The sequence below is a fragment of the Parambassis ranga genome, chromosome 14, assembly GCF_900634625.1.
Source record: "Parambassis ranga chromosome 14, fParRan2.1, whole genome shotgun sequence".
NCBI lineage: Eukaryota > Metazoa > Chordata > Actinopteri > Ambassidae > Parambassis > Parambassis ranga.
The window spans coordinates 13098557-13123853 of record NC_041034.1 but is presented as its reverse complement, the minus strand read 5'-3'; the positions used below and the strand labels follow the sequence as shown (position 1 = coordinate 13123853).

The following is a 25297-nucleotide window of genomic DNA, read 5'->3' as shown; positions in this document are numbered from 1 at the left end:
GATGCAAAACATTAAGGTTGCTCAAACTACAACTATTTATATCAAAAAATGCAAATACCTAAAAGAATAAAACATTTAAACCACTATTTGAGAACGATAACTTTGTATGTGTTTAGTGATAATGATAGGTGTTACGATTTAGTGATAATTATTTATCACACAGATCATGTGGAAATTGATAGAAGGCTGTGTAAACGTTTTGCAATGTATGCTAACTGTTTTCATGTTGTACATGCTTACTGATCAAACTGAAGAAAGCAGTGCAGTGCAGTGGATTATGGTCTTATTTAGTTGATTCATGTTTTATGCAAATTAGAGCCAATGCAATAAATGACTATGTAAAATGACCCCAACGTTCCCTTCCTAACTATAAATGGCTTATTTTCTGCAGTGACATTGACGCAAGCAACCGTGAGTTTGTTCTGTAGTTTCTGTGGTGATTTCTGTCCTCTTCAGCTTCATGATCTAAATCCCTCTTCTCCACTTCCTCAGCCATCCACTAAACCCTCTAAGCTGAAATCTGCCCGTGTCGTTTTTATCTCCTCTGCTCACACAAACATTTGCTCATAGAGCAAAACTCATGCAGTTCAAAGACTATAACATAATCGTGCTCTTACCTATGACTAGAGCAGATAATCCACTTTCTATCTGCAGCCTGCTTCTACAGCAGTCTCTCACATTAACAGACTGTATGGCAAAATGATTTAAAGGTTGTAGTATGCTATGTGACCCAACCCTCCACGTGTGATTCTATTACCAAAGTAATAGACAATATAGACAAGGGCACAGGACAAAAACTGTATCAGTAACTAAAACTATGTGCATTCCTCAAAACTAATAATAATCTCTAAGTCTAAAGGAATGAATGATGCCTATAGAGCAAACCTCTCATTGGTAATCACTGCTGCTGCTGAGGTACACTTATAGCTTGGCTAAGTGACTCCCTCCTATAATGTCAGGATGTAATCCTAACCAGCTAATGAACCACCAAGTAGGGTTTCAGGTGCAGACTAAACCTTAACCTGAAGCCACAACCTTTCCACCAGGTTCCATCAGGCTGTGGGGTAAGGAGGTGAGGGCGAGCGCGTTCAAGCAGGGAAGAGATGCTTTGTATCAGCTCTGATTGATGGATGAAAAGCAGAAGCTCACTGGGAAGAAAATCTTTTTTTGATGCCATCCAGTTGGAATTAATTCATTTTTTTAAACATCAACATTTGACTTCTTGCTACAGCAACAAAGGTGAGTACTGCTTTATCAGTGCTGATTATAAGACAGTATATGATATTTGTAAACAGAGCAATAGAATAGAAAACGAATTCTGCACAAATTACAGTTTTGTTCTGTTTGTTACAGTCTTTTCTTTGCTAATACTGTAGGAGGCTTCAAAAACAACATGATAACTAGCATTTTATTGCTGAAACAGTGTTCGAGCAGTTTAAATACATTTACAGGTGCCAAAAGACGTAGGTTAATTAAGAAGGAGGTCACTCATCTACATGGACTAAATCTCTGGTGTCAACAGTCATTTATTGGATTAGTCAGGAAAGTACCTATGCAGCCAAAAGTATCACTTTCAGCACTACATGTACCAGGTCAGGAGCTTATTCATATGAAATTAACACCCAGAGAGACTTACAGTCTGTGATCCACTTTTCATTTCCTGATCCACTTTTGTTGCAGATAACATTTTTGTTGATTTAGGCTTAAATATAATTGCATTAAATGATGGTCTCTGCTTCAGAAGCATGGGAAGAATACTTTTTTTAATATAGTTTACAGTTTCGTATGATCTTCTGCAGTGCCACAAACCCAATCACTTGCATGAGTCCAAGAGGAAGTACGGTACATGCATGTCTTCTCTGCAGCATCTGAAAAAAAAAGACTTTTTCACTTCTTTCTCTTGAACAGCAGGGTGCAGCATATAACAATACCATGATCTATTGTGTGTGTGTGTGTGTGTTTTTATTTTACCTGGCAATGGTCACTCTTAGTAACTACACTCTTTACCAAGACATAGAAACTAAAACATCAGCGGAACATATTGGAGCAAAGGCTAAAACAAATATAAAAGATTTATATTACCACAAAACTATTTAAACCTATGTTATTTAAGAACTGGCCAAAAAAACGGCCAAAGAGAAATACATGTTAATTTCTTGTAGTAACAAATGTCCTTTGTTGAATTTTAGGAGTGATTTTGAATACATTTCCTGTTTCAGCTACAACATATTTGGTGTGAACGGCTCTCAAGGTTATTTGGCAGCATTTCTGCTCGTATTAAACACTTTTGCTTCCTAAACAGTTCAGCCCTTGAACCCACAAGACATCCTTCCATAAAACTTTCATACAGACAATATTCCAACCATGCACCATGATTTGCAGACTCATTAACTCCTTAACTGGCTTTAATGATCCCTTTAAGCATTTACCAGTTACTCTGGGCCATTCTGCTGTGTGCATTTGAAAACATATTAGCTAAGTCGTCTGACTATGGAGAGGTCAAGTTCTTAAACTCACCACCATCATGTTTCATTGCTGGCGTCAGTAGTTATTAGCGAAAATTTATTGTTCATAATTCTAGTGAGGCAGGGTAAAGGACAGAGAAAGACAGAAGTGCGTAAAAAGTAATTGTAAGTCAGGTGGGTGTGTGTGTGAAAGAGGAAATTGTAGGCAGATTGTATATGTGTGAGAAAGATTATCTATGTTATCTGTGAACAGCCGTCTTTAAGCAAACAAATGCGCTTGACCTTGAGGATGTAGAAAATCAATTATCTTAAGGTTTATCACATGATGACATATTTCACAATGATGTTGCTTGAAGTTGGATAATCTAAACATCCTCTAAATACGTTTTTGTTGCCATTTATGAGTGTGTGTCATACTTTATTGACAATCTGTTGAAACAATTGATGTCTCACAAGCTCTTAGTAAACATGCATTAGTTGGATCAGATTATAACATTGTACCTGTGTTGCAATTAAATTGAATTTATCGACATTCTTGCTAATGTGTGTGCCAGACAAAGGTGCAGCCATGGACATCGGAGGCTTGGAGACGGTTGTGGCGAACTCTGCCTATGTGTCAGCCCGTGGCAGCGTGGATGGATCTGCAGCAGCTGCCATGCGTGACAAAAAGATGCGCGCCAAGCTGAATCTTCCACACATTAGACAATGTGAGAACATGAAGACCACTGTAGATTCGGCCTTTGACAGCATGTGTGTCAAACAGCCCATCGGCAAGCGCCTGTTCCAACAGTTCCTGGGGAGCGACGCAACACACAAAAATGCTGGAGAGCTGTGGAAAGACATTGAAGATTACGTCATATGTCAAGAGAAGGACAGAGTGCAGAAGGCCCAAAAAATAGTCAATAAATACTACGAGTCAGCTTCAAAGAATTTTTGCAGTTTCCTTGAGGAGAAGGCCGTCTCTCGAGTTAAAGAAGACTTCAAGAATGTCCGTGGTGACCTGTTTAAAGAGAGCGAGCAGCAGCTGTTGAAACACCTGGAGAAGACTGCATTAGCTGCCTTCAAGGACAGCATGTACTTCCTGCGCTATGTTCAGTTCAAGTGGTTGGAGAGCCAGCCTATTGATGAGGATTGGTTCATGGACTTCAGGGTCCTGGGTAAAGGAGGCTTCGGGGAGGTGTTTGCTTGTCAGTCAAAGGCGACAGGAAAAATGTATGCCAACAAGAAGTTGGACAAAAAGAGGCTGAAGAAACGCAAAGGTTACCAGGTAAAGTATAGATATTGTCACTTAATATCACACCCTCAGTGTCAACAGGTAGAACACAAGTAAGATCGTTCTACTGGAAACCTCAAAGTAACACTCAACAGGAAATAAAGTGACACACTGCTTCCATATGTGTGAGTGGATGGTGAACATTTACTGACATTGTACATCCCTGGTTTTGTTGTGTGTTGTGTTGCCTCTGGGTTTAGGGAGCGATTGTGGAGAAGCGCATCCTCGCAAAGGTTCACAGTCGCTTCATTGTGTCGCTGGCTTACGCCTTCCAGACCAAGAATGACCTCTGCCTGGTTATGACCATCATGAATGGTGGAGACCTCAGGTGCATTATGCAGCAGAATGGCATGCTAGATGTGTGTGGTTTACAATGTGCCAGTAGTGTCTTTTCATCTCTTATAATCAGCCTGCTATAGATAAACCTAATCTACAGACCTGAGATACATCATGCTATAAGTAAGATAACAAGTAGTCTTGATGTACTTATCTCCTTTAGGGGAACACAATAAAATAGTAAAACTTCTTTGTTTACCTTCTTAGGTTTCACATGTACAATGTGGATGAAAAAAATCCCGGGTTTGATGAGAAGAGAACACGTTTCTACGTAGCCCAGATCATCTGTGGGCTGGAGCACCTGCATCAGCACAGGATCGTCTACAGAGACCTGAAGCCAGAGAATGTTTTGCTGGATGATGCAGGTTAATGTGCCTAAATGTCACTGCCTTCATCATAACACATCCAACCATGAAGAATAGCTGATTAATTTTTCAGTGGGCTGTTGGGTCAAAATTTGTTTAGTTCAAAGTTGTCAATATTCAATTAAATCTACATGTTAGTAAATATGGACACACTGTACATTCTTGACTGTGACACAGCAAAAAGAGGTCAAAGATTTACTATAATGGAACAAATCTGATGAATCTACTAAGTAGTTCCTATAACTGTATTTACCATACCTTCTTCAGGACATGTCCGCCTGTCAGATTTGGGTCTGGCTGTTGAGCTTCCACCAGGAAAAGACAAAACTTCTGGATATGCTGGAACTCCAGGTGAGTAAACAAATCTTTAAATCAAAGTTAAACACAATTTAAACTGTCTCAGCGGAGGGAAATGTAGGTTATTCTTGTATAACATATGTTCACAGGTTTCATGGCTCCAGAGCTGCTCCAGAAGAAGGAGTACGACTACTCTGTGGACTACTTCACTCTGGGAGTCACCCTGTATGAGATGATTGCTGCTAAAGGGCCCTTTAGAGTACGAGGAGAGAAGGTACTGGACATATATTTTCACTTCAGCTGCCACTCAGTGCCCTTTCTACACTGACAATAGTAACATACAAACTGTCTTTTCTCAGGTTGAGAATGAGGAGGTAGCTCGCAGAATCATAAATGATCCAGCTTCATACACACCAGCGTTCAGCAAAGAGTGCAAGGACATTTGTGAAGGCCTGATGGCGAAGGACCCAGACAAACGACTGGGGTTTAAAAACAACGACTGCACAGAGCTCAAGAATCAGCCTTTCTTCAAAGAGATCAACTGGGGCCGCCTGGAAGCAGGTGATGAATAAAATCCTCCACAAACACACATTCTCTATCTGTTAGCTAGAGGCAAGAATGCTGCTAAAAATCCTAAAACCAGAAATGAATTAGACCAAAAAAATAACCGTTTTCTGCAATGTGTTTTAACTAAAGGTATGCTGCCTCCACCATTTGTCCCTGACCCTAAAATGGTCTACGCCAAAGATCTTGATGACGTGGGCGCCTTTAGCACAATCAAAGGTTTAGTCCTGGACAACAAGGACACTGAATTCTACAATGACTTTGCATCTGGCAAAGTCCCCATCCCCTGGCAGGAGGAGATGATTGAGACAGGGGTGTTCGGAGAGCTGAACATCTGGGGAGAAAACGGCAAGCTGCCCAATGACCTCAACCCAAACTATGTGGAAGCCAAAGGTGGAGGATGTGCGATACTGTGAGTTTGAAAATGGAATGGCAGGAGGGGAACATGTTTAGATTTGGTATGTTCTCATTTGGTGCCACTTCTAATCTGTGTTATCTGTAAATTTGATGAAAATCTGTAATGAACTAAGATTTTTTGTGTAGTTACAAATTGATATATATATATATATGTTTAAACGGTGTAGCTATATTTCAATATTTGTAACATTTATTAGGGTCAGTGTAAAAATGGCAGCAGGATAAAAGAATACATTGTTAAAATATTGTGTAAAGAAGATGTAAATATGGTTATATTAATAAATGCATATATGTAGATTTTTGTTGAGTATTTACAGAGATTATTTAAAAATAATTTTGTATAGAAATGACATGCAATGTTTGTATAATGTAAATTATTTGGACCAAAAAATTCGATATTGGACATGTAATACAAATATGTACTTGTTTCTTCATTTATTATTTATTAATGTTTCTTCCTTGAATATTTAAGTAAAATTATTAAATAAAATTATTATAGCAGAAGATTTAGCTGTAATGTCTGTATTTGTGTTTCTATAAAGTTGGTAACAAAACAATAAAAAATACATATTAAAATTAATAGAAACATTAAATTTCAAAGGTCAGCAACTGGGAAAACAAATAGCTCACACAAATATTGTATTGGGTTTCTAGTATATCACAATATGTCTGAGACTTTTTAAAAGCTTTTAAAAGACAGACGTGTGCTGTCTGTGTTGTGTGTTTTGAGATTCACATGTTTCATGTTCCCAGCTGTCTCTCGGAAAACAGATACTGATCTCGATAACTCTGTGTAACTCTTAATATCAATTATTAACTGACTGATAATGAGAACATACTGTAATAGATGGTAAATATAGTTCAGCTTTTTCAAAAATAAAATTTTTAATTCAATATCTGCTCCTATTGTTGTCTTTGTGTTTCAACCACAACCTCAATAACTAACAATGTGCATGGGAAATTCACATTAATATGAGAGTAAATGTTCAGCAGTTCCTTGATTGATAAACGATCACTATTGATAATTACTAATAATGCAATAATGGGTTTGGCCTATCACGTGTCATCCAACGTGTAATATGTCACTCAGGTGTGAGGACAGGAATGCCTGAATGTAACTCTCTTAATTGAGAATTACACAAGAGAACAATTAAAAAGACTGAAAAAATAGGAAAAATCATTAATCATCCAAAAGCATCTTGATGAAGATTCTCAGCCATCCAGCTTAGCTTATCACTTCTAACTGTTTGGTAAGGAAACAGGTTTATATGTGGTGGAGGACCTTAGTGGGTGGATCTGTGTGAACCAAACAATAGCTCTCTCTATATATAAGTGTCTGCATGTGAAGTCACAGCAAGACAAATGGGCTCTCAACCTGTCCCACCTCCACAGCCCCCCCTGTAGTCTCATAGCTCATACAAATATCCCATTACTTAAACAGCTGTGACTGAATGTACATCACATGAATCATGCTCTAAATGTAGCTTAGTGAAGCATTGCACAAAGGTTTGTTGAGTTATGGAACACTATAAATGATCCATCGACAAGGAAAAGAATCCTCACAGTCCTGACTTCCCTATAAGATTGTATGTATGGTTAATAATTACTAACTATTCATTAGTTGATGCATTGATTATAAAACACAGATATTGGCCAGAAGCAAAAAAGCAAGAGGTTTGTTTTAAATGAACTTTTTCCTCAAAGCAGAGAGGTCAACTTGGACAGAACTGAATAAATATTACATGAGGGAAGGGCAACCAAATAAAACATTAACAGACACAAGATGCCTGAACTTCTTGAATACTATAAGTATATGACAGTACTTTGAACTTTGCCTCTGATTACATGCCGGCACAAGAGAATTCCTATTTGATAAGATACAACGTTGGAAGTTTCTCATAAACAAAAGAGCTTGACTTAAACAAAAGGTCTCCATTTAAGAGGACTGCGTAAACAGGACTATCAAAATTGTAGCGTATATATAGGTACAACTAAATGTTGACTGTTTTGATAGTTTCATATTTTAATCAATCGATTAATTAGACGATGATGTTTGTATAACCTAGCTATTGCCCAGCTTCTTTCAGGTGAAGGCACTGTACTGTGTCAATACAACATTTGACATCACTGTTGAATTAAAAAGACAGTATTTACAAAGAGTGAGAATTTCAACAAATCTTTTGTGTCACTGCAAGTGTGTTAATGCTTAACCGGCACTGAAAAAGAAACACTTTCTGCCTTCCATTAATCATCCAAACCACTTTTTTTTTAACCAGCTTTCAGTGTTTGCTCTGCCTTTTATTCATTATTTCCCCAGAGCTATTGACTTATGGAGCCTGAAATAACCTAAAATCACAATTCCTGACTTGGTGATGAGAGAGACGAAGTCTAAACCTACAGGACCATAAGAACATCACTTAATCAGATGTTTCTAGATTATCCTCAACACCCTTAAATCTCAGATTATCTCATTTCATCGTAGTGACACTATGACCACAGTGCTCCTTCAGAGACTTAAAGCATTAATCATTGATTGTCTCCTTTTATGTTGTGGGTTCCTTGATTTAAAGCTCTGATATCGGGTTTAATAGATTATCCTATACCCTGCTCATCAAAAGGGGTGAAACAGTTCAATGTATAATTACACTATGGAAACATGCCAGGCACGTCGTCAATTTTTGGGGCGGGAGTAGCAGACTTACAATGTAGCTACAGCCGACAAATCAATATTCAAATTAGTCCAGGTAAGAGAGCATGAGAGAAAAATTCAGAGTCAGTTCTCACACTCCCAAAATGAATATCAGACACAGAAGTTGCGAAGAGGGCTCCTAACAAGGCTTCATCTATTACTTTTGACAATTATTAATAGTAAATTCAAGATGAGAGACATCACTGAGGTTGTAGCACTTTTTCTAGGTTTTGTTGCCTGCATATTGGATTTTGTATCAATACATGATTGGAGTTGGAAAGAATCCAGCAATGATGGGAGTGCAATTATAACCTCCAACATCTATGAGAATCTCTGGAAGTCCTGTGCAAGTGATTCTACAGGGATCTATAACTGCCGTGACTTTCCATCCCTCCTTGCTCTCCCAGGTAAGTAAAAGCATTTTTTAATTGAATTGAGGAACTAAAAATGTTACTAAATTGTTATTTGCTGTAAAATCCAAATGTTAATCATCATCATCATCATCAGGGTTTCTGTTTTTCACATTATCATTTATGTGCTCAATATTTTAATCTGTTGTAGCTTCATTTTCACTATGTGCATCATATAGATATATTTGAAGGAACAGATTATACTGGAAATCAATGTTTTTAAATGTTCTTAAAAAAAATGAGCCAAAGCCATAAACACATTATTGTATTAGGCTATAAATTTTTATAGGCGCTCCTGTTTCTACTGTATCTTTAATGACACTGTGTGCATTTAAGGAGCTGTGGGATGGACATTTATGGTTCTAATTCACTTATGATGCTTTTTGTTTACATACTGTAAATGGATCCTACTGTTCTCTACTGATGTTCTAGTGAAGTAGAGACTTTTTTTTGTTTTTTAAGGCAACATGGTCCTAAAATATAATCTAATACACTACAGACCCAATGAGGGTCACAATAAGTAACTCATCCAAACTGGTTTACAGTTCTTATGTTTTTCAAACCTTAAGTCTAAACCTCAAGACTGATTTGTTTTGTTTGTTTTCTTTGGGGTGGTTGTCAAACAAGCATATAGACTAATCTGTCGGTTCGTGAACTTGATCATCAGTGGGTCACTCTCACCCCTCCGACGACGAACTTTCAAAGCAAATAGCAAAAGGTGACACAGCTGAAAGTCTATAAACTTTGGTGAGCGAGTTTGAGGGCTGGACCTCACCTCTGTGTTGTCCTTCACGCTTGGTAAACATTTGGAGCCTTTGAAAGGATTCAATAGAACTGAGAATAATAAGAAAATCATGAGTGGGCTAGTAGAATTAATCATTGATTTATAGTGTTGTGAAGTACAGTATCTCGGGCACACTGAGGCTGTGAGACGAACAAATCCACACATTTGTGCAGGAAGACAGCCTTGTGTTCCCCTCTCTGGATAGTTCTATATAGGCTGGATTGAAGAAACTAGTTAGAACAGAATATGAACGCAGTAGTAGAAGCCTTTGCTTTTTTTCTCGGCTTTGTGGGCTGGCTGATGGCTGGTATTGCTCTTCCAAATCGATACTGGAGCGTCTCTGCGGTGGATGGTAACGTTATCACCACATCAACCGTCTATGAAAACCTATGGATGTCCTGCACAGCTGACGCTACAGGAGTTCACAACTGCCATGAATACCCATCTATGCTCGCACTTAGTGGTATGTGGCCAGCAAATAAATGGTTTCATTAGTATTAATTACTAGTCAGGGCTGTGTGGTGCGTGGGTGAAATGTCTTTTTGTAGAAGGAGCACTTCAAAAATGAATAATAAAAAAATACTAAGACATTCTTACCTTGAAAGATGCACAGCAGCGGAAGAACAGCTTTTCTTCTTTGTCGGTATTTCTTCAAGGTTTACTTGTTTAAGATCCGATCAGCAATGAGGATTCTACTGTCCTGGCAACAATCTGCAGTAAATGGGGGCAATATAGGATACAGGTTGATAAGATGGAGGAGGATAAAGGAAGCACAGCCAAGTGAGCCAAGACAAGACACTAGATAAAAGTAGATCAAATAATAAAAACTGATTTCTTAGAATAGTACAAATGCCTTGCTCTTTACTCATAAAAAAACAACCGCTTTAATGACAGTTTGGTTAGTCTTTCTGGCTGTTAACTATCACACATCCTCTGTATCCCATGGTTTATTCGGTACTAAACCATTAACAAAGTGGAACACCCAACCACAGTCATAGGTCAATGTATTTTATAAACAAAAAAACATGTTGTTCACAATCCAGGTTATAGTCCCATTGATAGAGGTCAATGCCTGTGATCATAGACCCAGAACTACTGAGCATTTAAGGAGCTGATAGCTTGAATGACAATTACAGTGAAATCAAATTAAAACCTGCCAGAGAGCAACATATTGTGTGCAAATTTACATGGTGTTAAAATGTTTAAATGCTTTTTTTTGCACACAGGGTACATCCAGGCCTCACGAGCACTGATGATTGCTGCCATTTTGTTTGGGACGTTTGGGCTCGTGGCGACCCTCGTAGGAATGCAATGCTCAAAAATTGGTGGAGAAAACTACGTGCTGAAGGGGAGGATTGCTGGAATTGGAGGAGTGTTATTTTTACTACAAGGTAAAAAAATAACCTTATTTCATTCTGCAATTAAAAATACCTAACGAAAAGAACTCAAAACAGAACAACTTGTCATAAGTTAAGGAAAGTTACTAACTTGCACAGGTAATCTTTTTGATCGAACAGCTGGTTAAGTAAACATGTGGTGCTCCACTCTCTGTGTACAGAAGACAAGCTATGAGAAAATGATCCACTACTTCAAAAGGTTATCCCTACACTAACAAGCCTGCTTATTCACAAAGGCTTGATGTAATCACAGGACAAAGAAGAGTGAGAGCCCTTCAGACCAAATACAAAGAGGGCAGTGTGATGCAACATACAAACATATTTACTTTAGGATTTACTTAACAGTACTGTATAAAATAACTGATATACATAGCACCACTAGCACAAAATCATATAATCACTCTATACTAATCATTGTTTAGTTGTACATATATAATTTTTTCTTCTATACATGTGCATTTTTGTAAATTTAAAATGACTTTTTGTGTTTTGCAGGGATTTGCACCATGATCGCTGTGTCTTGGTACGCAGCCAACATCACTCAGCAGTTCTTTGACCAGTTTTATCCAGGGATAAAGTAAGTCAACATAATAACAATAAAGGAGGGAGATTATGCACTATGACTTAAAACAAATCATAACAAAATTCATCATCGTGTGACAGGTATGAGATCGGAGAAGGGCTGTATATTGGCTGGTGTTCAGCTATACTTGCAATTTGCGGAGGTTCGTGTCTGCTGTGTGCTTGCAGTTTCCAGACACCCAATGAGAAAATGTGAGTATCTGTAGGTCAGATGTGTGATTAGTTGTACTGTTGTGTGATGTTGTAAATTTCTGTTTTAGATCATATCCATACCAACCACCCTCCAGAGGTCATGGGCTGTCAACTGCGGTGACGTCTCAGTCTGTGCCAAGTCACTACGGAAGAAACGCTTATGTCTGAGAGGTCACTGTCGGCTGGGTCTATTCACTGGATTTAGTCTGTGTTTTGTTTTTGTTTGTTTTAAGAGAAAATGAAGGGTTCAATATCATAAGCGTGCTGTAAGATAGACACTGATTTTTATTTGATTTTTTTTATTGGCTTTAGTGTGTTTACTGTTCATATTTAATGTGCCTTGGATATGAAGGAAGTCACAATATTTCTATCCCAATAAACCTATTAGAGGCGTTCAATAAAAAAAATCAAATGCATCAAATTCTTGGGTAACAGGTTATAAATATCCCTCACCTTCTGCAGGTTTTGTGTATTTTGATCTGTTTTTTCATACATACATGTTTTCATGTATCATACATGGCTAAATATCATTTTCAGTGACTGAGTGCACTAAACCATGAGAATGTTGTCTCCATGAGTGATGAACAGAGCTGTTGAGCAACATGACTCACTGTTCAAATAAAGGAGGATTGAGTTACAGAACGTGCTCTTTGCATTGTATACTGTTTGCATAGTCCCCCCCTCATTTCACCATTTCACCCATTCATAAAGGAGAAAATGATCATAGCAAAAAACTGTAGCCTTGAGGGAAAGATAAATATATGACGCCATAATAAGTCCTAAGTGGACTCACAGTTAGTCGGAGCAAATATTTCATGCTGTACATTATGAAACACAGTACAAGCAACGAACAGCCAACTGCTATTTGAATCTACCTTTGGAGTACTTCAGCAACATATTGGTTGAAAATGCCACCTACTGGAAAGAAATGGTGTCGCACAATCAAATCAGATGTGCTGATGGGAAGCTGGCCAGCAGATTAGATTAATAATAATATTAATATTAGGGCTGGACTGGCTGAAGTGTCATGGGTAAATATAATTTTATGATATCTATCCTATTATGATCAGTTGATCTATTTTGAATTCCCACTGAAATGTGCCTGGCTTCAAAATAAGACATTAATAAAAACAAGGTAGGTGGAAACCATGGCTTATTTGAGGCTTAATTGTATTAATGTATAAGGTGACAGAGAACAGCAACATTTGTCACAGCAGGATATGTTTTTTCTTGAAAAACCTAATCTTTACAAGCTTCATTTGCTAAATTGTCCAGGTTTTGTCCATCAAATCGTATGAAGTGCCAGCCTTCACTCGCAGTGAGGTCTTGAGCTCCTTTGGCAGCATAAAAGTCTCGAGATGTAGTATTCCAGTCCAACACAGACAGCTGTAGTCGCACACATTGCTTCTGTTTCCCCACCTGAGCAAATAAGACAGTCTTATGCTTAACGTCGCACAAATGACCCCAACAAACCTGAACTTTGAAAAGTCTTACCTCTGCAACTTTGCTCAGTAGACCCTTCCCAATACCATTTCCTATAGAAGGAATCATTAAACACACTCTTTAGGAGCTTTATTAAAACAAGTTATCTAATTAAATTATTAGATTAAAAAAAATATGCAAGCATGACTCTCATTGTACCTCTGAACTCTTGCATCACATACAAGTCCTCCAAATAGACCGATCGCCCTTCCCATGTGCTGTACGTGTAAAAGTAAAAGGCATATCCAACAACTGTAAACCCTTTATGGACAAAAAGAAGCAATCAATCACAAAGGCCAGCAGTGAAAAAAAATGACTATATTGTGAAATAACTGGTCATGAATTGTTTGGATGGGCATGCTCGTCACTAAGCTACATATTAAATCAGAGACTGTTAATGTTTAAAAGCATGAGGTACACTGCAATTGCATCAATCTAACGCTGACTGTGTGGATACAGAGATCTCAGCTGCACCCTTTAGTCTTATATTTCTGTACTAATTATAGGTTAGTATCTATAAATACCAAACTAATCTAAACCTCGCTGTGAGGATGAAGAGACAAAGAATAGGTGATGATGTATGAAGTGGTGCTCAAGCAATGATTTGTTAGATAATAAAGAGTAATATCTGTATGACCGTTTAATAACTTTGTGCAACTGAAAAGGTATTATTCTACCATTTACCTTCATTAGACTTATGCTCCTCAGGAACTTCTGCAACGAGGCATTCAAAGAAGGGGTTCTGACAGAAACCATCACGCTCCAGCTCTAAAGTACCGTAACACAAAGAGAAATACACACATAAGACACATGAAAAATATTTGTTTACATATCGGTATACAATGCACGCATCAGAGGACGTGAAGGGATTATACCTGCAGTTATTTACGTATGTTATTCATTTATTTAAAACTATATCTTAAGGCAGACTTATATAAAACGCCTTCCTAAATCCTTCAAACATGTACCAGCTTGCATCTTTCCCACTCTCACTGGTGCATTGCTACATGAGTAGCCTACTACGTATTGGACCTACCTGTTGATTCATTCATACTGTATCGGGCTTATCTTTGTGACATCGACTGTGACACAACAAAAAAAGAGGTCAACGCCTTCTGGCAAAGAAATACAAGTCAATTGTCTCTTTTTAACATCTCCACATGTTGTAGTCATAAGAAAATAGTACTCATTTTAAATTAAGATTAACATTAAGATTAAGAAAACCTTTATTGGTCCCACAATGGGGAAATTACATTGTTGCAACAGAACAGATACAACCATAGTAAAAAAAGATTAAGATAAAAAAAATAACTACCAATAAAGATACAATACAGGAAAAAATAAGATAACATACTAACACATTAACAGATATTGCACAGATGAGTGGAGGCAGGAGTAGTTGAAGACATTTTTGTAGGTCATTGCATAACTCCGCAGGGTGCATGCAACAATGATGGCTGCTTTCGAAGAAATGTGCATGATGACTCATTTTAAGAGCTATTAAATTGATCTCATCACCTCATGTTGTCATCTTCCTGCACTGACACACCAGCCTGTCTGTTCAGTTTGTTGTACTCATACAGTGTATCAGTTTACCGTAAAATTACCTTCATGGGATATCTTCACTTGGTCGGACATTTTTTCATAAACAGCCAACTCCTGAAAACAAAAGTTTTTTTGTGGTTATATGTGAAAATATCAGGCCTTACAAATGTAATGAGCACATTTAAAACCTGTAGTTACAAACGCCTGAGAACAGATATTACGTTTAGCGCCGTGAGGCACCTGTGAGTTAGCCTTGGGCTAGGCTAGCACTAGCACCGGCTCACCATTATCATCCGCGATATGTCTTTGCAGTCTTCTTTTGTCGCCGCTCGTATTTTGAAATTCATGTCTAACTGCTGCAGCAACAACAACAGCTGGGGTTTGTTTCCACACTTAAGTTCGCGTCTACGCAATAGACCGTAGACAGTAAAGTTTTTACGGGGCAGGACCTGCCGGTCAATGGTGGCATTATAGCCTGAAAGAATTCTGATGGAAAACTTGACCGGAAATATGTCTGCAACTACTTCTACTTTCAAATTAAAAGCATTTAAAGTTGCTCCGCATAAATATATTTTTTTTATTTAGATTAATATCCACAAAATTATCACATACTGACCTTGTAGTGTGTTGTTTTATTTTGTATTTCTGCACAGCTATTCAAGAGCTTGGGGAGACTCAACTGGACTTGGAGTTTTTTAAAGATGTTTCACTGCCCCTCCAGGCGGTTTCTTCTGTTCCTTGCTTCAAGATCTAAAATAAAAAATGACCTGGACGACTGAGAATTCTCATTGACATATAGATATTCCTCTGCATAATAGAGAAAACACACCTTTTGCTCCCTATAATTATTTGGTAGCATTTTTATCTGTCCTATCTATGACTTCATGAGTGTCATTATGAGCAGAGTGGCAAACTTGTGTCAAGAGCTTTCATTTGATATGACCTAAGTAGAACAGTATCTATTTTTGGGTAGGCATTTATGGCTCTGTTTGATGCCAATGTGGATTCCACTGCATGTGCAGATATTAGGTGTGTTCAGTTAAAAATCAAAGGTCTAGAAAACACACTGAGATGAAGTATTTCATACAAAAACAGATTTATTTTAGGGTAGAAAAAGAACACCCAACAAGATTAGAACCTGAAATGATGAAGATTTCACAGATTGAACGGTTTCATTGGGCATTAACATATTTACAATGTCGGGTCACATTTGCTTTTTTATCAGTCAAGACCGTTTATCCTCTTCATATCACTTCAGAGTTTGCCCCCTTTAAGTCCAGCCCAAACACAATTTTAGCTCTTCCAACATAAGAATTTTCACTACCTATACAAGTCTCAGTGTGGTGACTGGGTGCTCGCTCCTGGAGACTCAGAGCGTTCCAGCTTCATCCCTGTATCCAATGAAGTAGAAGAAATTGAGGAGGGTAGCACAGAACTCTTGGTCTCCAAAGAAGAAGAGGCAGATGAGGGCAGAGATACGACTATGTATTTTTGCAGAGGCCGTGAAGCTGTCATGCCGGGGCCACTGCCAGACTCCAGTTTTACCAAGGGCTGGAGGGAGGTGGAAGTAGCACTGGGAACAGTACTAGTAACTGGTGATGCCGATTGGGAGGAGCTGAGTGTGATAACCTAAAAGGAAGAAAAACACATACCAGGTGGGCATTTAATAGAAAAGGTACGTTCAAGAGCTGTGACAGGTCATCATATTCTACAACTGAATAAAACAAACTTGGTGTCTCCCCTTGTAGTCAGTCTAGGTTTGTTGCAATTTAAAAAAAGAAATCACTGATTTGCACACACTCTTAAGGTTGTTTTTAAAACACAAATAGCTAAGTTTAGGAAAACGGAAACAAAATTGGTGGTGCTGTAAAGCAATATTTATGAGAAAAAAATACCTGTTGTGTTGAGGCAGCTCCTGCACTGGTTGCCATGACAATGTACTTTGTTGCTGGCGGAGATGGCTGTGATGGGGTACCAGGTCGTGGGGACATTAAAGTTAGGGAGCTTGGAACTTTAATTATGCTTGGAGTGCGAGGCCCTGTCGACCCGCTTAGCCCACTTTGTGAGACTGACAAGGTTGGACGAGGCTGTAATGAAGAATATGTGTCACTATACAGGCTTCTTCAAATTCGTTTGTATATAAAAATGTTATTCAGTATTAAGTGTACCTGTGTGATTGTTAATGTTGTTCTGTTGACTTGCTGAGCTTGTAGGGCCGCTTGAGTCCTGGCCTTCATTACATGGGAGCAAAGCATAGGTCCGAGGTAACCATAGTCAGTCCGATACTGCTCCACGTTGTCAGGCTGAGGTCGTATCTTGGCAATAACACTGGCACAATGTTTCTTTGAAAAGGCAATGAAAGGTTACAATGACTGTGTACATCTTTGTGTCTGCTTTAACATGTACAATACTCATAGAACTTTAGTTATTACCAGTAAGAGGCTTTGAACATGTTCAGCTCCTATCTTATCAATATTAGAGACCACAGGTCCTTCCATCACTGCTTTGATGCGAGCACCCTCTACAGTAAGCCGAGGAAGGATCAATGTCTTAATCACCTACAGGAGACAAAAGTAGTAGGTTAAAATAAAAACAGAAAAAGCAAGACAACCAGAGACAACAACGTCCAACTTACATCTGCTCCTAGTTCAGCAAGCCCAGCTATGCAGCCATACCGTGTTGTCCACTGGGTTTTGTCATCCAGCCAACTCTGAGGGACACAAAAAATAAAAGTAAAAAATTGTCAGTCTAGTTTAGTAAAATATACACAGTTGTGCAAAGGAAAAAAGAGATCCCACATGTAAGAAGTGTATGTTATTTTGTATGGTTTTTCTAACTAAAAAGACAGTCTTTAAATATAAACTACAAAAACCCACCTTGGTAAAAGTCTTGGTGATACGAGACTGGATGTTGTTGGTGGTAGTACTGAAGGTTTTACAACTCTGGGCCATAAGTCGAGCAGCAAAGTCCCGTAAAGCCCAGTGGTTGTCAACATCTGGGCGCAAACAGAGCTGTTTACTGACAATACAGGTGACCACGGCTGGGATGAGCTCATGCAGCTACAGAAAGAAAAAAATATATAATACATAAATATTTTTTGTGATTGTAACCTTCAGACAGGCATTTTATTGGTTGGGTCTTTGCTCACATATTTCTCCAAATACAGAGTGGGGTTGTCCATTAGAGCTTTGACCATCCGCATAAGATATATGAGTAGAGCCAGGTTGTTTTGCACCACATTAACACGAACCTTTGAGGATACATAAAGTTAGTTTCAGCAGACTATTTTTAAAAATGTGAGCATATCAAAACATTTTAACATTTGTTGAAAAGATATTTACCCCTTCAGAAATAAAAGTGCTGAACCTCGGAAGCATCTGATACAGACCAGGATCAGTAGCAATACTCTGTAACGCTTCCTGTGTGACACAAAAGTACATATATCTCAAACAGCAGTCACATGAAAGAGGGGCCATTTCTAGCTACTGCAAAAAAACTGTAAGAGCATTTTAAATAAATTTCCCCCAGTTGTATTAATTTACTGAAATGCCTGAGAATAAAAGCCAAAGTGTTTCTTATAAAACCAAACTACATACAAACCAAAAGAGGCAGCACTTACTGCTCTCTTAGCTTCACAGGAGCCAACACATGCTTCTGTGATTTCCTTATAATACAGTTGCTGTTCCACAGAAAGCTCGTGAGTGCTGCGAGGCTTCAACTTAATTAGGCCCTTCTCCTTTCCTAAAAATGATGGATACAGACATGGGATAAAGGATTCAATATAAAGGATTAGAGGTGTACAACACCAGGGATAATAAATCATAGCAGAATGCTGACCTTTGCCATCAGGAGCTGTTGCACCCTGATTTTTGCCTTGAATAGCACCTTCCTCCTCCTGACCAGGTTTGACGACTTTAAGGGGCTCTGTTGATTCTGTCTTTTGTTGCTCTTTTGTTGCTGAAAAGTATCACATAAAGTTTAAATATCTTCTTTTCTACAGTTGTTGTTATTTATTTAATATAAATAATACATAATAAATACCTGGAGGTGGATTTTCAGGGATAGAAGGCTGCACACCCTCAATACTTAACCAATGGGCTATAAAATGACAAACATAGTGTGTAAGCCTATAATCATCCAATGCAATTAAATGTAATAGAATGATGTAATAGTGATTATCTAAGTACCTTTGAGAGACACATCTAGTGGAACTCTGGGAAGTGGTGTGTTTATAATGTCACTGAGGTCAACTTCCTTTTCCTCATAGAAATGAAGCTCTCTTCCACCACCACTCGCAAAACGAAAAGGAATAAACTCTTGTGACTGGAACCCATACAGGGGCTGTAACAAGAAAAATTTTCAACACAGATCAGGCTTTACCTTTTCTATTACATATAAGGGCAACAACAGTTAAAGTATGCAAGCTTTCCATTACCTCCACATTTTTAAGTTTGAGAGCATTATCTATGTCACTGGTGGTTAGTTTACGTCTCTTTCCATGATGCATGAATTTCAGAGCATCCTGGATTATAGGAAAAATTAAAATGCATTAAACAACATAATTCAACATTTTTTAAAAAAGACTACAACATTAAAATATTTAAAGCATTTTGCAGTCAACCATATGCTTAAATACTCCAATGCCTTACCTGTGCGATTTCTTTTATTCTGTAGCTGACCTCTTCACTCAGGGCCGCACAGCTTTCCTCCTGTAACTGCCCAACTCCCACAGACTCTGCCATGGCCTTCATCGACTCGGTGGGAAGGACGACCGAACACTGCTTCTGCCGACGTTCCTCTGCCATGGCTGAAACACAAACCAAAGTAAATGTGATTCTCTCATAGTGGTATAGACATAATTGGGTTTAAAATACATTTTTTAACGTGCTGTAGCCCCCTATTATACATATATATATATGAAAACAAAGTGTATGTCTTATTACAAACAAGTTTGATTGCTGCAGCTGAATGAATGCTGATGTGAAGGATTGCTCTGAATTGCTGGAGAATCAAAGCAATTCAGAGCTTTGTATGCTTCTGTGTGTCAGTCTGTCACCATGGTAACAGCAGAGCAGACCTCAAAAACCACTCCAACTTTGAGAGCCTGGTGTGCAGAAACGATTCGGAATCAGAAAATTCTGAATGCAAGTTTGATAGAGCAGCATCTAATGAGCGTTTTAAAACTAAAATGGAGTCTGTAGCTTGAAATTTGTAGGAAGAGATACATGTGGCAGATGACCCTCGTTGAAGGGCTCTCTCATAGACTCCCATGTTAAAAATGACACCGAAATTGCTTAATATTTAAAAAAATTATAATTTTTTGAAAAAAAACTTGAAGTTGACCCAGAATGGTCTCTGTGAGATAAACATTTTGTAGTTGAATGGCTGAAATCGGTCAATGTATGCTGAAGATAAGCTGCGCCAAAAAACTTACGGAAGAAGAAAAAGAGTTTGATTGCCTAGCAACGGCAATCAAACTAAATATAAGATACTCGAAAGAAGGGTCACATTTCAACCACGATTCAGTAACAACTTTACTCTATCAAATAATTCTCGCCCTCCCTGGTAACGCCGGTATATCAACAGAAATGTGAAACACAACAACGACAAACACAAATCTATGAAACGCTCGTAGTAGTATTAACATATTGTTTTTGAAACCGGATTTCACAATTTTAGGAGGCTGAAGAGTATTCGCCGTGAACGCGGTGTTTATAATACATGTATAAAAATGTCCCCACTATGAGTTACAGCTACTTTACGTAGCAACATTAATTTATATATAAAGAAAAGTCTCGTTTGTTCACTGTGCTCAGATCCCACTGTGACATATCATTACAAAATAACGAAACATAAAAAAGAACAAGGGCGTTATAGTTTTAAGTGCTTTTAGTATACTTCCTGAGTATAAACAAACACAACGAGCTCCACAGAGAGCGGGTTAACTAGTATGACGGAACAACAACCGAGTAGCAGCAAGCAACGTACAACTTAGACTAAAAGTATATTTACCCAAATGCAAAAACTTAAGCGTTGAATAAAACGCCATGTCAGACAACTGCAGACAACTATATTCGTCTTTAATATTATCCTAACACTTGTGCTAAATTTGATGTATGTTAGCTGACATGCTAATAACTTAGCTTCCGTTGACGTTTTTACCTGGGTGAAGTTGCTCTTCTCCTTTCTCTGACTGAGCAAAAACTTGAACGAATAAAAACAATCAATATTTATTGCAATAATGATTTCTCAAAGCAATCTTTTCTATATGAATATCCATATCTCAGTTTCAAAAAGCTAACTAATTCACGGACTGCAGCTAGATATCCTGTTCATGAATTAGCGCTTCAGTTCCGTCGCCATTTTGATTCACGTTCCGGTTATGATATCGCGAGACTCTATTTAGGAACCGAAAGCCACCCATGCTTTTTTAATGGTCATGTTGTTTGTATATTATTTAATGTATATGTCTGTTTCTAAAGTCAAAATTACAGTTTCAACGATTTAAAATTTTAAAGTTGATAACGGAATCAAAAACGTTTTTTCTTTGCTATATCCCTTAGTATCTTATCAGAGGGCGGAACTATTGTTATCCTCATGTTTACCGGGGGTACCTTATTGTTGTAGCATCCTCGACAAATGTCAGTAACGTGGAAGGACATATCACATAGCAATAATGTATAGGTTTTTGTTTAGGACAGCGTGTGCGGCTCGGTGTTCCTCAGTTAATGTGTATGATTCATGTACACTACCAGTTACATATGGCAAAGCGGCAGCTCCAATTTTCAGGTGAGTTTATGTGCTGTCAGTTTCGGCGGTGATATAACTGGACACATGATTAAACATAGGTGAAGTTTTAACTACCCTTTGGATTGCTTGGCACATTTTCATCATGACATTCAGTCATCGTTTTTATAGTAACACGAGAGAAATTCCATTCATAAAACACATTTAGTGTCATCCACTACCTATCAACTGTAGAACATAACATACATAACATTTTAGTGTACAATATCAGCAGAGATGAATAATTAGAGTGGTTCTTAATTACTAAATTAAAATGTTAAATCCCTGCTATATATTTTTTCATTTGATTTTTGACCGTAATCATATTTTTACAAATATATATGATGATGTGTAACTGTTATCTTTGTCCCACAGGACTGCAAATGGGGTTGCAGTAACACCTCTTAGCACAAGTTCTGTCAGGGTTTGTGAAAAGAAAGACATTGGGATCCCCTCTGGTGAAGATGACAAAACTAACAACGATAAAGAAGCAGGCAGCCCTACAGAAAAGGCAAAGATGGCTGAAGAAATGGAGGAGGCAGTGGTATTAAAGGCGGAGGATGGACGTACACAGCAGCAGAGGGATGTTAAAGCCGAACAGGTTGCAGCAGATCCAACACAAGCTGATCCAGTTAAGAGTGGGAAGGAGAGTCTCTTGGAGCTCCTTGGAGCCATGAAAGTGGAAGTTACAAATAAAAGGAAGCTCAGAACCTCGATGGTGAACAAAAATAATAACTCAACTACACAATATAAAACACAGCCACCTATGGAGAGCACTATCAGCATGTTTCAGAAGGCTACAGAGGAGGCATCATCACAGAGGTGAGAGATTTGCAAAATGGCAACTCTTGCCTCCGCACAGTCACAGCTGTACTTACTTCTACTTTTTTTTACTTACTTTACATTTCATTGTCTTAATTTATTTGATGATTGTATTCTCTCTGAATAGTGTTTCTAGTGAGACATTGGATCCAGAACTGGTTTCAGCAGCATCTGCTGCTGCCGCCACTCTTCCCAACTCCAGCCAGGCCGTGTCTGAGCTGCTGAGGCAGCTGAGACAGCGCAAGGCCATGACTGAAGCTCAGAAGAAAGGAGACGAGAACAACCTTGAGTATGTTTCCAACATACATGGCAAACACACAGCATCCACACTAATGACAAACATGGTTTCTGTATTATTAAATAATGATTAAATAACTTGCAATAAATATTCAATCTTATTTCCTCAGAGTAATTATCGCTGACATGAAAGTAGGAAAGTATCACCTCCGAAAAGGGTCATCCGATCAGATCCGGTTTGATGATGATGGGAAAGGATACACAGAAGAAGGAGGAATCACTGCTGAGCTAGATAGTGTTCATAGGAGGTAAATACTTATTAGATTACTCATTATTTTTTGACTATATTTATATTCATATATTGATACATTTGGCTATTATGTGTTGTTTTTAGGAGGAACTTGTTCCATGGGAAAAGACTAAACATCTTTTCCCGTGCTACTGATCAAGATGTTGTTGAATCCACAGTTGGTAAAAATGAATTCATTTTTTTCACATGTTGTGTTATGTATAATCTCGGTTTGCTAATAGGGGTGTTTAGCGACCATCTCCCCAAATTGATTAAATATTAGGCAGTAACAGTCTGCGTCATTATTGCCACAGAGAGTTGTCATGCTGTTAGTTTTGGTTTTAACCTCATCTGCTCATAACACCCATGTCATATTTTCAGCACAACCAACTCTATGGGATGTGGAGTTTGCAAATGAGTTGTCTCAGGTGACCAACCAAATGCCTCCCAATGTGTTTGAGGAAATGATCCAATGGACCAAAGAGGGGAAACTGTGGCAGTATCCCATCAATAATGAAATTGGTGAGTGTTGAATGCAGGTTTTTGACTTCTTGATATATCTCTCTCTCTCTCTCTCTCACTATATATATATATATATATAAACTTTGGCTAAAGGACACACCAATTGTGTTTTCTTGTTTTATTTTAGGCCTTGAAGAGGAAGCTAGTGTCCCATTCCATGAGCATGTCTTGTTAGAGAAGCACTTGGAGGATGGCTTCCCTCGTAAGGGACCAGTGCGTCACTTCATGGAGCTTGTGGTGGCTGGTCTGTCCAGAAACCCTTACCTGACTGTGGAGCAGAAGAAGGAGCACATTTTTTGGTTTAAAGACTACTTCCATGAAAAAGAGGAAGTCCTCAAAGAGGCAGATGGTTGACTAAACTGACCTCAAGACTGTTACATTTGTTTTCAAAAAATTTAATGGGTTTGGATACAAAACCAAGACAAAATTGAAAATCGAATCTTTTCAGTCATGATCCTGTATAAAAATACAGCTTAAGATGTTCTAGCAGAAACATGGTGTAGATTTCTCTATCTAGATCCATCTAATGCAACAACAACAGCCACCTTTTCTGTGTAGACTAACACTATTGCAGGAATGGAGCTGGCTATAATGCGTCACTAGTGCAGTATCACAACTCGGTGTCTGAGATCCTGAACTTGTTACCAGAAGTTGTCCTACAGAGGCAATAATATTTGTGACATACAAGTTGTATTAAATCATGTAAATACAGTGGTATTTGCCTATGCTGGTTTAACTGATTAAAGTATTAATATGAACACATGTTTGGTTGTGCATGCAGTATGGTTGTATTGAAAAACAGCAATGAACTATCATGGTTTGTTGAGCTGCATACAAAAATAACAAAATATTTTTCGGACATCCTTTGCGTGTCAGAAGTCATACAAACACCTGCAATCATGATTAATGGTGTTTTCTTAGACTAACAAGTAAGAGAGTCTCAGATTGAGTTTGCTGTAGGAGCATGATTAGACCTTGAACCCTGTAGCCTCTGCAGGGGAAGTGCTTTTAGTTAAGTTAAACAACCACTTAACAATGTGCCACACAGATTCCTGGTGTTCTAAAAACACCCTCCTCCATCTATTGTTTGAGAAAGTGGAAAATGATAGGTTGATGTTTCAGAGTGCCTCATTTCCACATTTTGTTCACTTCTCCATAAACAGAATGATTGGCATGATAACATGTTGGCAACACTTCCTTACTTCTACAGAAAAGTGTGTTGGTGTGGAAGGACACCTGGCCCTAAACTAATGTGACTATAACCCACTAGATGGCAGCAGTGGGTCCACATAAAATTAGACATAAAACAATTTGACATCAATCAATAATGTTTAATCTCCAGTTTAATAACATATTGCAGTATGTATGTATATGTATTTAAACAAAGTGAAGACATTTTAGACATAAATATTTAAGGAAGTTTTTGAAAACGAATAAGATGAGTGGAAAATACTCACTTAGTCTACATGGCGCTACTGAAAATAAAATATATTCAAACTGCTAGTTTTAAAGTATTTTAAAAACACGTTACAATAGAAAACAGGTTGATCAGTTGTATTATCTGAAGATACGCTAGGGTGCGTCTATCTTACCCAGCTTCTGTGGTGCGTTTAAGTGTCGTCCAAGTATTTATTATATAAAAAATATAATCAGAGTGTTTTAGTCACTATTGAATGAGACGTGATGCTGACGCAGCTCATATTGACTGTTTTATATACTGTATATATACGATAGGATTATACGTTTATTTATAACTTATAAATGAGTGCGCATTAAGTAAAGTAGTTTGTTACTAAATATGGAATTAAATCATTAATGAAATAGAATCAAATAATGTTACATA

General features: G+C 38.0%; 5 protein-coding genes and 1 long non-coding RNA gene across 9 annotated transcripts; 3 read left to right on the top strand and 3 right to left on the bottom strand.

The window, feature by feature from the left end:
- Positions 1-3033: 3033 nt before the first annotated feature.
- grk1b (G protein-coupled receptor kinase 1 b) lies at positions 3034-5716 on the top strand. Its single transcript, XM_028421619.1, has 7 exons — positions 3034-3732; positions 3939-4066; positions 4282-4439; positions 4707-4790; positions 4886-5010; positions 5096-5297; positions 5433-5716. The coding sequence occupies exons 1-7, from the start codon at positions 3034-3036 to the stop codon at positions 5714-5716; spliced, it is 1680 nt and encodes a 559-aa protein (XP_028277420.1).
- Positions 4301-10304, bottom strand: LOC114446162 (uncharacterized). The gene is made up of 3 exons (XR_003671733.1): positions 10198-10304; positions 4698-4804; positions 4301-4405 (listed from the first exon to the last, which is right to left on the bottom strand). It is a non-coding gene; the product is annotated as an uncharacterized LOC114446162 (long non-coding RNA).
- On the top strand, positions 8457-12410 carry LOC114446160 (claudin-15-like). 2 transcript variants are annotated; one of them, XM_028421620.1, is made up of 5 exons: positions 8457-8813; positions 10827-10991; positions 11493-11574; positions 11661-11771; positions 11840-12410. In XM_028421620.1, the coding sequence occupies exons 1-5, from the start codon at positions 8597-8599 to the stop codon at positions 11937-11939; spliced, it is 675 nt and encodes a 224-aa protein (XP_028277421.1). In that variant the 5' UTR covers positions 8457-8596; the 3' UTR covers positions 11940-12410. The 2 variants fall into 2 exon arrangements, with proteins under 2 accessions (XP_028277421.1, XP_028277422.1); XM_028421621.1 differs by lacking the exon at positions 8457-8813 and adding an exon at positions 9775-10063.
- Positions 12411-12924: 514 nt separating this feature from the next.
- sat2b (spermidine/spermine N1-acetyltransferase family member 2b) lies at positions 12925-15290 on the bottom strand. 2 transcript variants are annotated; one of them, XM_028421623.1, is made up of 7 exons: positions 15083-15168; positions 14861-14912; positions 14290-14335; positions 13938-14021; positions 13413-13514; positions 13266-13306; positions 12925-13190 (listed from the first exon to the last, which is right to left on the bottom strand). In XM_028421623.1, exons 3-7 carry the CDS (start codon positions 14303-14305, stop codon positions 13011-13013), a joined length of 423 nt encoding a protein of 140 aa, XP_028277424.1. In that variant the 5' UTR covers positions 14306-14335; positions 14861-14912; positions 15083-15168; the 3' UTR covers positions 12925-13010. The 2 variants fall into 2 exon arrangements, with proteins under 2 accessions (XP_028277424.1, XP_028277423.1); XM_028421622.1 differs by lacking the exon at positions 14290-14335 and having other exon boundaries at positions 15083-15290.
- A 728-nt stretch (positions 15291-16018) lies between these two features.
- On the bottom strand, positions 16019-21166 carry taf6 (TAF6 RNA polymerase II, TATA box binding protein (TBP)-associated factor). Of its 2 annotated transcripts, XM_028421317.1 has the most exons (15): positions 20961-21166; positions 19448-19605; positions 19234-19320; positions 18986-19139; positions 18840-18896; positions 18636-18755; positions 18418-18539; positions 18140-18217; positions 17947-18048; positions 17675-17857; positions 17434-17508; positions 17231-17356; positions 16967-17140; positions 16694-16885; positions 16019-16427 (listed from the first exon to the last, which is right to left on the bottom strand). In XM_028421317.1, exons 2-15 carry the CDS (start codon positions 19601-19603, stop codon positions 16134-16136), a joined length of 1920 nt encoding a protein of 639 aa, XP_028277118.1. In that variant the 5' UTR covers positions 19604-19605; positions 20961-21166; the 3' UTR covers positions 16019-16133. The 2 variants fall into 2 exon arrangements, with proteins under 2 accessions (XP_028277118.1, XP_028277117.1); XM_028421316.1 differs by having other exon boundaries at positions 18418-18755.
- Positions 21167-21399: 233 nt separating this feature from the next.
- mrps31 (mitochondrial ribosomal protein S31) lies at positions 21400-24216 on the top strand. Its single transcript, XM_028421625.1, has 7 exons — positions 21400-21587; positions 21960-22406; positions 22534-22695; positions 22814-22951; positions 23038-23114; positions 23314-23454; positions 23582-24216. Exons 1-7 carry the CDS (start codon positions 21475-21477, stop codon positions 23806-23808), a joined length of 1305 nt encoding a protein of 434 aa, XP_028277426.1. The 5' UTR covers positions 21400-21474; the 3' UTR covers positions 23809-24216.
- The last annotated feature ends 1081 nt before the right edge of the window (positions 24217-25297 follow it).

Coding starts and splice junctions, on each gene's coding strand:
- LOC114446160 (XM_028421620.1), top strand. CDS start 8,597: ATGAGAGACATCACTGAGGTTGTAGCACTTTTTCTAGGTTTTGTTGCC. Junction 10,992..11,492: donor AGTGTTATTTTTACTACAAG/GTAAAAAAATAA, acceptor TGTGTTTTGCAG/GGATTTGCACCATGATCGCT. Junction 11,772..11,839: donor CAGACACCCAATGAGAAAAT/GTGAGTATCTGT, acceptor TTTCTGTTTTAG/ATCATATCCATACCAACCAC.
- mrps31 (XM_028421625.1), top strand. CDS start 21,475: ATGTATAGGTTTTTGTTTAGGACAGCGTGTGCGGCTCGGTGTTCCTCA. Junction 21,588..21,959: donor GCGGCAGCTCCAATTTTCAG/GTGAGTTTATGT, acceptor TTTGTCCCACAG/GACTGCAAATGGGGTTGCAG. Junction 22,407..22,533: donor GAGGAGGCATCATCACAGAG/GTGAGAGATTTG, acceptor CTCTCTGAATAG/TGTTTCTAGTGAGACATTGG.
- grk1b (XM_028421619.1), top strand. CDS start 3,034: ATGGACATCGGAGGCTTGGAGACGGTTGTGGCGAACTCTGCCTATGTG. Junction 3,733..3,938: donor AGAAACGCAAAGGTTACCAG/GTAAAGTATAGA, acceptor CTCTGGGTTTAG/GGAGCGATTGTGGAGAAGCG. Junction 5,011..5,095: donor TTAGAGTACGAGGAGAGAAG/GTACTGGACATA, acceptor GTCTTTTCTCAG/GTTGAGAATGAGGAGGTAGC.
- sat2b (XM_028421622.1), bottom strand. CDS start 15,145: ATGAATTTCAAAATACGAGCGGCGACAAAAGAAGACTGCAAAGACATA. Junction 14,022..14,860: donor AGTGAAGATATCCCATGAAG/GTAATTTTACGG, acceptor ACGGTACTTTAG/AGCTGGAGCGTGATGGTTTC. Junction 13,191..13,265: donor TACTGAGCAAAGTTGCAGAG/GTAAGACTTTTC, acceptor TTATTTGCTCAG/GTGGGGAAACAGAAGCAATG.
- taf6 (XM_028421316.1), bottom strand. CDS start 19,603: ATGGCAGAGGAACGTCGGCAGAAGCAGTGTTCGGTCGTCCTTCCCACC. Junction 16,886..16,966: donor CAACATTAACAATCACACAG/GTACACTTAATA, acceptor TCTTCATTACAG/CCTCGTCCAACCTTGTCAGT. Junction 16,428..16,693: donor GAGCTGCCTCAACACAACAG/GTATTTTTTTCT, acceptor TCTTCCTTTTAG/GTTATCACACTCAGCTCCTC.